The 12,015-nt window shown below is 36.0% G+C and overlaps 1 protein-coding gene across 6 annotated transcripts in view; it reads left to right on the top strand.

Moving 5' to 3' along the window:
• VPS50 (VPS50 subunit of EARP/GARPII complex) overlaps window positions 1–12,015 on the top strand; it is a 96,487-nt gene that overhangs the window by 64,005 nt on the left and 20,467 nt on the right. For all 6 annotated transcript variants that reach the window (XR_015734054.1, XR_015734053.1, XM_034402289.3 and 3 more), the window contains 2 exons: window positions 7,083–7,204; window positions 9,190–9,270. Coding sequence is in view for 4 of the 6 variants with exons in the window: in XM_034402289.3 (XP_034258180.1) it covers window positions 7,083–7,204; window positions 9,190–9,270 (203 nt within the window). In the remaining 2 variants the exon portion in view is untranslated. The remainder of the gene's footprint in view (window positions 1–7,082; window positions 7,205–9,189; window positions 9,271–12,015) is intronic.

The following is a 12,015-nucleotide window of genomic DNA, read 5'->3' as shown; positions in this document are numbered from 1 at the left end:
ATTGAGCAAGTTACCCAATATACTTATCTTGGAATTGTTTTTTCCAGTGCAGGAGGTTGGACTCCGCACCATCAATACCTTTCTCAAAAGGTCAGAGCAGGAGCAAGCCTTGTATCCAAATTAAGTAAACGAATCCAACCAACCTCCATTTTACCTCTTCGTAAAGTCTTTCAGGCTAAACTTGTTCCGATCATGCTCTATGGTGCTGAACTTGGGGTCTTACAGAGGCCCCCATATTAGAGAGAACTCAAAATAATTTGTTAAGGAGGATGCTAAACAATTCCACTTCAGCTGCAGCTGTCAGAGCTGAATTGGGACATTTCTCACTGTACACCTATACAATCACTAGGGCGGTAGCCTACTGGCTAAAAATGACCCAGATGGATGCCAGCAGACTCCCTAAAATATGTCTAGAGGAACAGCAGATTTCAAATCCTCAAAGATATTCCTGGCTAACCTGGCTGTCAGAAATATTGAACCGATATGGCGTAGGGTTCCCGTTGTGTGACACACTGAACCAAGTTAAACAACGGATTAAAGATATACATGGGCAAATGGACATGGCTAATCATTCCCTTAAACTGCTGACAGCAGTTAAAACAACTTTCACTCTGAAAAAGTATTTACATTTAGAAATGCCATCAGTGGAGAGACAGTTATTTGTTAAGTTTAGATTCGAACTTCTAGATACCAACGTTAGATTCGGCCGTTATCGGAAAATCCCGTATGACAAAAGAATATGCATATGTGGGGTAAACGTCGTGGAGGACACGGCACATATAATATTCGAATGTAGTCTCTATCAAGAAGTAAGAAAACAATATCTGTCCCCAATTATAAACAAATTTCCCCACTGGAATATAAGCCAAAAATTAGCATTTCTGTTGAGGGCTGACTCTCCTCCCCTGGTAAGAGCAATCACTCGATACCTTAAAAGAATGACGGCAATACGAGCCAGTTATATCAAAAAAAAATTTATCGATTGTAAGGAAGATGAGCTCAGTTAGAGAGGAGCTATCCTATTTGGGTTATCTAGTCTTGGCAACTTAGCTATTGAAATTTGATATTGTAAAATTTTAATGTCATCTATCATATATTTTTAGATTGCTATTTTTGTAACTGTTTTATCTTTTTCCCTTTTTCTTTTCTGTTTTGTTTGAAAAGGCCTTCGGGCTATTCAATAAACTATACTATACTAATTCGGAGATATATTTGGAGCCAGCAAAGAGTTAGCTGGTCTTTGAACTAATAACAGTACTGTTTAATTAGTTTCATCTTATTCTCATCTAGGCTCTCAAGTTTTCCATAATATTTCCAGCCCAGCCCATAACAATGGTATTTAACTTGGTATGCTAATGATACCTCATCCCAATATGGTTGATAACTTCCCTTATCAGGTTTACATAGGTATTAGAGGGGAGAGAATTGATCTCAGCAAGACTTTACAAGGGAATGACCATTACTGTAGTTCTGTCCATTTAGGAAGGATTGGAATCATTGGAGATACATGGGTAAGTTGAACTTGTAATTCCCGAAAGTTTGAGTGAGACTTCCAATTTCTTTCAAAATTGCAGTCAAACTATAACTTTTAACATGACAGAATGTGGGGAAAGTAATTAAATTCATAGAGAGGACAGACATCAGTGAACTGAATTTAACTTTTCTTCTTCCATTCAATCATGTTTGATTCTCAGAAACTGCCTGGACAAGTCGCTGCAGTTTTCTTGGCAAGGTTTTTCAGAAATGGTTTCCCATTGTCTCCTTCTTAGGGCTAAGAGAAAATGACTGGTTTAAAGTCACCAAGCTGGCTTTGTGTCTAAGATTGGACTAGAATGTAGTGGCTCCTGGTTTGTAGCCTGGTCCCTTAACTATTACTCCAAACTGGCTCTCAATCAGCAGTGAAATGCACTTCGCTACCGGTTCGGGAATGTGAGTGTGCGTGCCTCTTCTGCACATGCGCAAAGGATCAAAAACAGGACATAATGACACCCTGGCGGGTGGGCGGAGCCCCATGCTGCTGGTGCTACCAGTTGGCGCAAGCCGGATAGATCCGGCTGGATTTCACCGCTGCTTTCAATATAAATTTAATTAAGTTTAAAAATAATCATATTTCACATTTAGCTTGGCAATACCCACTGTTCTGCCTTTGCTCTGCCAGTATTTCGGAGTGAAGTTTTTAGCATGTTAACAAACAGTGCAGATAGGATTCCGCTAAGAAAAAGTTGCTTGTCCCTATTTTAATGAAGTAATTTTTTAAAAAGTTTCCCAAAGTAGAATATACAGGTTAATATAATGTTTACTACAATTAATCCTGTGGTATTAATTATTTTGTTTGGTTAGATTACTGTGGTGGCATTCTGTATAGCTTTTCTGTATTCAGAAATTGCTAATTGGGATGCCCACAGAGCTTTTAACTGTGTGAAATATTTGAACTTGTGAAGCTTTTGTTTTCATTCTCATTGTAACATCTGAAGCAAATAAAGATGAAAAATGGCAAAACTGTGCTTTCATGTATTAACCAAGTCCAGCATGAACATTAAAGAGTATATCTTGATGAAAGCCTTGGAAGAGTAAAAAGCAGGGATATCCCAAAGGAATCTTGAAAAGTGTGCGAACAGAGGTTTCCAATATGAGGATTTTTTTGTTTGTTTAGAATTTCAGCTTTCACTGGCTAGGCTTACATACATTTTTTAAACCATGATGAATTTACAAGATCTCCCCCCCCCTCCACCCATACAAACACACACATATATAAATATACAATATGATATGGTTCATGGTATATCCTGCTTCTCCATAAGCCATTTTGGATAACCTTACCTTGAATTGTTTTCTCATTGATGGTTCCTTCCTTCCTTTCTTTATAGTTGCATAACAACCTAAGCTAGAGCAAGTATAGGAATATTTGAAGAAGTTGATAAACAATCAAAACAACCTGAAAAAGAATAAAAAAAATTGGCAATACACATAGAGGCAGTTCTCCATTTTTGATCATAATTGAACCTGCAATTACGCTTGTAAGTTATGACAGTAGTTGAGTGTGTCATCAAATGATTGTACCCAATTTTGTGGCTTTTTTTTGCACTGGTTAAGTGAATGCTGCAGTCATTAAGCAAATCCGTTGTTTTCTAGGAAGTGTTATTGCCAGAAACCAGAAGTAGATGCCAGTTTCCGACAAAATCGTAATCACATGAACACGGGATATGGCAAACAGTTGTAAATGTCGGCCCAAATGACTGTTGGGGAGAGGGTCAGGCATCAAACTAAAAAGTTTCAAATAGTATATGAATGAATATTTGGATTTAAGAAGATATGTTATTACTTAGTTACGTAAATAGTGGAAAAGGGATGAAAAGAGTTTATAGATAGTTAGCATATGTTAGATTAAGATTGCTAAATGAAATACCCTGTATTTCACTCTGGGAAGTCGGGGGGGGGGGGGAAGAAGGGAGAGAGGAGGGAGGGGTAATGGGGAGGGAGGTGGGGCTCAAAACTTGGTTAAAATGTTTGTAAAAAATTTTCAATAAAAAAAAACTTTGAATCTGAGTTATAAGTAGCTTTTTCAGGGTATGTCATAACTTTGAACGGTTGCTAAGCACAGTCATAAGTTGAGGATCACCTATATATTTTCACTTATATACTGTATATATTTTGCAAGTTTGTGTAAATACATATAAGGTGACAAAACACTTTAAACATCCACTTTCATCCAGTTTGACATTTGTACAGATGAAGGTCTGTTAAGAAAAAGATACCTAGCCATGGAAAAGATGTCTTAGATTGTACCAATACAAAATGGAATTGCAATATATAACTTCATAAGAACAATCGCCATTATATAAGTATTGTATTTTATTATACTTTTTAGTATTAAAATGTATTATTAATACATTTTAGTATTAAAAATAATTTTTTTCTTAATTATCACTGAGCAATTTGAAAGCTAGGTAAGTTTGTGAAAATGAAATAAAATATAGACTTGTGATCATGCTGTTTTCTTTAAAATCATTGCAGAGCGTAGTTTAGAGACATTTAGTGTTTGTGGATATGATGGTGTTGAAAAAATGATTTTGTGACCAGTCCTTAGATTTATGACCTTTGCAGGTCTGTAAAACAAAGACAAGCTGAAGCAAGATTGTAAGCAGAGTTCATTTAGTGACCACTTTGCTTAATGACTGAGTTGCTGGTCCCAGTAGTGATAGTTATATGAGGACTGGTTGTAGTTGTCAAGAAACACGATTTGCTTTGTTCACATTTGCTTTCATTGCCTTTGATTTTTGTAGAGTACAATAAAAAAAGAACTTCCTGGCGATGACCAATTTACTGACCAGTTGCTAGTTTTGTAGAAGCAAGTTGAAAATTTGGTTTCATTTTATAGCCGGAATGAAGAAATATTCTTGGAAGATAAATAGTACTGAGCTGCACAATGATGCAGTGATAAACAAATGTTCTTGGCACCCAGTGGGAAAAACTATCTAAGAGGGACAAGATTTAGGTGAGGAGCACTTCGTTTTTCCCATGGTTTCTTAAATATTGTCCTTCAAACTCTTTGCTAGCTAAACATGCCATATTAAAAGAAAAATGGAACATTGGTGCTTTCATGGCAAGAGTAAATTATATTGGTTATAGGTGTTCTTAAGTGCTTGAATTATTATGTAATAGTCCTAAAGCAAAATGAGTGTCAGCTAGAAATAGAAGTTCAGAAAAGACACAGAAATAGTATTTAATTTTGTTAATGCCATTAAAAGAAGAAATGTCATTTAAAAATATATGCAGGCATTTTGTACATGTTTTGCAGTGCAATTTGTCTTACTACTACTTATATGTTTAGCATAAGATATTAAATGAATACCAATGAAAATATACAAGAGTCAGCTGTTTAACATTAACCTATATATTGGAAAAGAAAAACTATTCTATCCTATTCTTGATTCAGGACCTTCACCCAGATCAGGGCATAGAAAAAATTAAATCATAAATTAAACTTAGTAAATTGAATTGATTCCCCAGGTCTGTGTCAGTGTCTTTTAATTCTTTGCAAAATTTAATAGTTTAAACACAATGTGCTGCTATTTTTAAGAAAATTGATATGATTAAATCTGTATTACAGCCACTGAAAACAAAGATTAAGAAAAAAAAGTTGATTCTCCTACTGATTTTTTTTTTTTTTTTTGGACTAATAGGAACATTTATAAACAAAATTAAGCTATTGTTACCGATATCCCAAGATTTTTTTTTTTTTAATCCGCAAATGATTGCCTCTTTAAAGCGAATGTTTTTGCACAGTGCTACTCTGGTGTGAAACAACAACAACGAAAGCACCAAAACAACAGAAATAAAAACATGTAGGAGGCCAATTTCATACAAACTAACAATTAATAAAAATTGGTTCACCTTGTAGACTGGTCAAATGCCTAAAGGTATAACCCACATTTTCAATGCTTTACAGAAGGATTATTTGGGGGGTGGGGGGATTAGTTATTCTACATAGTAGGCACAATAGCTTAGAAGGCATGATTCCTTTGATAGCATTGCTTAATAGAAGGACACATCATATGCCATTCTTGTCAGATTTTGGAAAGGACAGAAAGAATTGGAGATAAGCAATCCTGCAAATAGCTTGACTCTGTGCCATGAAAAGTTTTGTAAATAATAACCAACTCCTTGCATTGCACCCAGAAGCACTAAAGATTCGGTATTCATTCATACTGAAAAGTTCTATTCTTGGTTTCATTTGACTTACAAAATACACTGTGCATCTCTTACACTGAGGCCTAAAGTATTTTATGATTATGGTATGTTTCTTTAAGGATAATGGTTTTCATTGGAACATTCAGCATAAATAATTTATAATTTCCTGATTATTTACATGATTTATGATGTTCATATTGTATAATTGCTTTTAACCAAGATGGCACTTTTTGCATGAACAATTAGCTCAAATTTGGGGTAGAAGATATGGCACTGAATAAAGAATAGAATATGTATTTGAGAATCTTAGAAAGGAAAAGTGTCTTCTGTGCAGCATTTTTAACAGATCCCATTGGACATATCTGTGCCAAACTCTAGCATTACAGCCCACATAATTTGCTCCACAAATAGGAACTTAATGGTATTAAAGGAATAAGCTTCTGTCTCAAGTTAGGAAAAATATGGATAGATAGTCTATGCCAGGAGTGTCAAACTCAAGGTCCGAGGCCTGAATCTGGCTCACAGGGTACTTAGTTCTGGCCCTTGACCTTAGATCATAAATCAAGCTGGCCATGCCCACCCTGGTCACGCCCACCCTGGCCGCCGAGGTCAAACACAACCCTGATGTGGCCCTCAATTAAATTGATTTTGACATCCTGTGGTCTGTGCTATACATGGATCTCCTTATCTCTTTCCAGAGTCCCCTTTCTCAGTAAAACAGAAGTAGAAATTAACATATTTGAAAGAATATTTTCAATAACCTGATTTCAGTTATTGTAGCAAGAACAAAATCTTACATTCAGTATTACTAGCACAGATAGTAGAATGTGTTGGATTTTAGTTATGTGGTACAGTATTCAGAATTAAATCTATTCTGTGACAAAAAGAAGGGGAAACATTATTTTTATGCCATTCCTGGGGGTCATTTACAGTGTCTGAATCTTCAAAAAAAAAATCTACTCTGGAAGTTTCAGAAACTGTTGGATGTGCACACTTCAGTGGGAAATGAGAACTTCAGAGGAAAAGCATAATTGAATAATACTGCTATTTCACTTATTTTAGTAGCTTAACTACATCTTAGTTCAGCCAGTCTATATTCCTTTGAATATATGATGGTGCCCCGGAATCATGTAAATTATGGATATTTCATTGATGTCTAGTTTTCAATATTTTTGATAATTATTTAGTTTGAATTGTTGAATTTATAATGCTGTCATTCAGTACCTTAACCAGAGTGCCAACTGTCTGCCTTAGATCTACTGGATGCATTTGTCATTCTCATTTGGGGAAAGCTATAATAAGGTTTAAGGTCTGGTTTAATTTTGTAGATAGGCACTATATATGGATATTCCTGAGTCAGTAAATTGAATTGTTTTTGTTTTTTCTCTAAGGTAAATACATGCAAATGATGAACATTTTGAAGCCCATTGCATTTGATGTGATTCACTTTATGTCGCAGCTTTTTGACTACTACATGTACGCAATATATACATTTTTTGGCCGAAATAACACAGTAAGTAAATATAAATATATAAGTAGTAATTTTGAGCACATTATAAATGGAAAATAATGGAATTAGTTGTAGCTGGCATGGTATATTGCCTGTGAAATATTACAAAGACTGAAAATGTTTTTCTTACTTTGTTTTTTATGAGTATTTCCCCTCCCTCCAAAAAAATGTTTCTATGCAGTCTATGTAATCAAAGAATAAGGCTTTTGTAATTTGACATTGATGAAGAAGAGACATTATATGGTATTCTGAAATAGTTTTTTGGGTTAATTATTTTTCAAATCTTATGGGCCTCAAACCTGATGCCTCTTCATTTGCCTATATAAAGATGATGGAAGGTACTGACAATGATAAATACAATGTAATGTATCAGTTCTGAAAGGGAATGCTTTCAAACCAATGGAATGATTTTATTTTGGACTGATATTGTATTATGTTTTGAAAAAAAAAATCCTGGAAGAATAAAAATAAGAGGTGAATGGTGTCACATGCTCATTGATACCAAATATAGTGAAAAATTCAGTCAAAAGATGGAAACAAACTTCAGATTAGGTGTACTTCCTTCCCATATCTCAGTGACTTTGCTGCAAAGATCCTGCCTTGTATTATGATAATGTTGATAATTACATCTGAATAAAAGTCTGGTTTAATTATTAGCATTTGGAAATAGATTAAAATAGTTACTATTAAAATAGTTATTTTTGCAGTTATCTCAATATAATACCATGAAGATCATGGTACTAGCTATATAACCTCAATGATACAGTTCTAATTTTTAGAGAAATGAATATTTTTTTTTTGTTCAGTGGTCTTCAGGGAGCATAGAGTTGGCTGTGGTCATTAGGTCTTTTGGTTCAAATTAGGAGAAAGTTCTAGAGGAGGGGCTATACGTCCCATAGTGAATTTTTGGGTTCTATACATTCAGATAAAATACTGCTGGCTATTGATAAGCTGGCTATAGCTATGTCATATATTTCATATCTTCCATATGTTACTTACTTAGAAGTTATAAGTGTAAAATATATGGCCAAACATCAATACAAACAAATTGAGAATATTTCCCATTTTTGAGCAGCTGCAAAATTAATATAGGTGGTCTCACATAATAACAATTGGGCTTGAAACTTCATCATTCAGCAATGTACTCATTAAGTGAAATACCACATGGTTGCTCCTTATGATGTCAGCTCTGCTGTGGTTGTTAGGTGATTCACCCACACTCATTAAGTGCAACAACACATGACCATGTCTTCTGACTTATTGCCAACTTCCCAGTTGATTTTGCTTCTCAAAAACTGACTAGGTCACAAATAGTGATTACATAACCATGGGACACTACAATATCATAATTGCAAACTGGTTGCCAAATGCCTGAATCGCAATCATGGGACCAGGGGATACTGCAACAACCCTAAATTTGAGTCTTTATGATTAGTTATATAGCTACATTTTTGGCACCAGTGTAAATTTGATTGTTTGCTAAACAAGGCAGTAGCTAACTAAGGACGATTCATATCAATGAATCAAAATCAGCTTAACTCTTCCATGAGCCTGTTCTTAATTGATACTTTTCTTGGAAACTTGGAATTCTGCATTATAAAATTTGGTGCTCAGAATGTGTGACGGGATGTTGCTGAGTAGTAATTCTTTGATCTGATTTGCATTCACTTGGGTTTTTCTATGTCTCAAAGTATAACCATACTGGAGTAATATAAACAATACTATTGCTATCTTCCAAATCAGTTGATAATTCTTACGTCAATATTAATTGTATGTAGTTATTTTATAGTACAGAGATTAATTCATCTTTTTTTATTTATGGATAGGATTGGTGAATTAATTAATTTCATGTTTCAGCAGTTCATTGGGGTTAGGGCATTGGTTATGAAGAGCATGTCTGGCAGTAGGTATGAACAAATTGGAAAGTGTCTTGCATTTATTTATCTTTCACCCAAGGCTTGTTATTTAAAATTCCCTTTCATTTCTAGTTTGAATCAACAGGACTCGGACTTAGCAGCAGTAGGCTTCGTACCACCTTGAATAGAATCCAGGAAAGCTTGATTGATCTGGTATGTCACAGGATTTTGCTAGAATTTTTGCAAGAGGATTAAAATGGAAAGATTCGTGTATCCTCAAATTTATCTTGAGAAAATATGGGGATTTAAGATATATTTTGTATCTAACAGAACAATTTTAAGGATTGCTGAAAATGTATGTTACCTTCCCCTTCATTCTATTTAGGCAAGTAGAATTAATTTAATTCTTTCTCTGCATTTTGCTGTCATGAACAAAATAAACTTGTAATGAATATGCTGTGCTGTAGTGCATGTTCTTGGGTGGAAAAACACTACAATGTAGATTAAGCTTCTTGCACAAATTGAAGTAAATGTAGCGTGCAACAATTCTTTTGCAATAAATATTGTGTTGTACGGCTTTAAATTTTCTACCAATGTTGTTTATAACATGGCTTTAAAACAATTGCACAATTCCTTAATTATTTTAAAAAATTGCAGATGGAAGAAGACAGTTTTATGTGTCAGATTGGTCACAGAACATCTATGGATACGAAAGAGCAATGACAATAGAAAAGTCCTGTTCTTGAATTCTCTCAAAATTGCACCATCAATTTATACTTTTGTGGATTGATTTAATTACTCAGTGAGGCTTAATTAGTTTCTTTGATAGGAAGCTCATCTGTTACATGGTAATGATTAGTGTAACAGTGTCCATCACAGTTGAAGTTTAATTGCATTTTAGTGACAGAACAATATTTCCCTCCTTATTCTGTAAATTTGTCATTATAGCCTTCTCTTACCACAAGTTGTTAGCCATAATGACTGATCCCTATTTATTTATATATATAAGTAAAACATCTAGGAAATAACACACATATAGACCACAGCTAGGGTACAACGAACTGATTAATATCAAATCAACATAACAATTGTATAACTTCAGCTATATCTCCTGATTCTCAATCCTCAGTGACAGAACTGTATGTTTAAGGCCTTGCAAAAGCCTTAAAGGTAAGAGCCATCTAATCTCTGGAATAATGAAGAACAAGAGGCCTCCCAAGATCATGAAGCAGACTCCTCGTTTGCTTCATGATAAAACCTCTTTTATTTAGATTAAAGGGAATGCCTCTCCAGCAAAGTCCCAGCAAACAATCTTTCATGAGATTTCACAACTACAGACCTTTATCAGGCTTGGAGTGTGGCCAGGACGATGTTGTAGCAGCAATTACTTGGCAAGAAGTCAGGAATAGATCTTCACCCTAATGAATTGAACTAATTGACTCCTGCGAATTGACTCCCCTTCACTCCTCTTTATTCCCTATGGGAGGGACCATTCACCATCCACCTGTTTCTTTACTCCCGAGTCGGCCCTTGTTCCTTAGCTGTTCCCTTCTCCTGGCAGCTCTGTGCATGTGCACATCAGGAACAGGCTCCAGCTGTTCTTCTGCCCCACTGATATCCAACTCTGAAGGCAGCTGATAAATGTCGGATGGCCCTGGCCCCTTCTCTGCCTCCAATGCAGAGCACTCATCAGAGCCTTCCCCAGACTCCAGGACTGTTCCTCCACAACCTCCTCACTTGAGATCCTTGAACAATAATGATGAACCTCTTAAACCTCGTAAACCTTTTGACATGAACCCTGGCACGTCAAAAATTAAGAAAATACCTGCCATCTCTCCCCCCCCCCCCCCACACACACACGAAAAACAATTCATAACAAATGGTAATAAAATAAATCATTTAAATTTATTAATAAATAAATACTTTATATTTACAATGTAAAATGGTAAATATTTTTCAAAATGCCTATCTAAGCAGCTCTGTCCTGGAAACTTTGGAGAATGTCCTTGTGTGGTCTTGCAGTCTCCAAAAAGGGTGGGAAAACATGCCCCATTTTCACATGCTTTTTGGAGGCTTCAGAGTTCACTCATACATTCGCCTGATACGCCAGTTGCGCCCCTTTCTGGATCGGGACTCCCTACGCACAGTCACTCAAGCACTCGTCACTTCTCGTCTGGACTATTGTAACACTCTCTACATGGGGCTCCCCTTGGGGTACACCCGGAGGCTCCAACTGGTGCAGAATGCGGCCGCGCGGGGGATTATGGGAGCGACTGGGCGCTCCCATGTGACTCCTCTCCTGCGCGAGCTGCATTGGCTTCCGGTGGACTTCCGGGTGCGCTTCAAGGTGTTGGTGATCACCTTTAAAGCGCTCCATGGCTTAGGGCCAGGGTACTTACAGGACCGCCTTCTGCCACCAATAGCCTCCCACCAGCCAGTTCGCTCCCACAGAGAGGGTCTCCTCAGGGTGCCGTCGGCTAGACAATGCCGGCTGGCGACCCCCAGGATGAGAGCCTTCTCTGTGGTGGCACCTACCCTTTGGAACAATCTACCCCCAGAGATACGAGTGATCTCCGACCTCCGGACCTTTCGTCGGGCCCTAAAAACTCATCTCTTTCAGTTAGCCGGTCTCTCTTGATTTTATGATTTTATGGTTGGTTTTAAATTTTGATATGGATTTTAAATTGATAAATTTTAAACTATGGGCCAAATTTAATTATTTTAAATCTATTTTTAATCGTATTTATGTATAAATGTTTTTATTTTGGCTGTTCACCGCCCTGAGTCCGAAAGGAGAAGGGCGGTATAGAAATTCGAATAATTAATAAATAAATAAATAAATAAATAAATAAATAAATAAATAAATAAATAAATAAATAAATAAATAAATAAATACATACATACATACATACATACATACATACATACATACATACATGATTTCCAGAGGGCCCAGAG

The sequence above is a fragment of the Pantherophis guttatus genome, chromosome 4, assembly GCF_059756535.1.
Source record: "Pantherophis guttatus breed Tessera chromosome 4, ASM5975653v1, whole genome shotgun sequence".
NCBI lineage: Eukaryota > Metazoa > Chordata > Lepidosauria > Squamata > Colubridae > Pantherophis > Pantherophis guttatus.
Note: the sequence above shows the minus strand (reverse complement) of the source record. Positions and strands in the feature narration are given on the sequence as shown.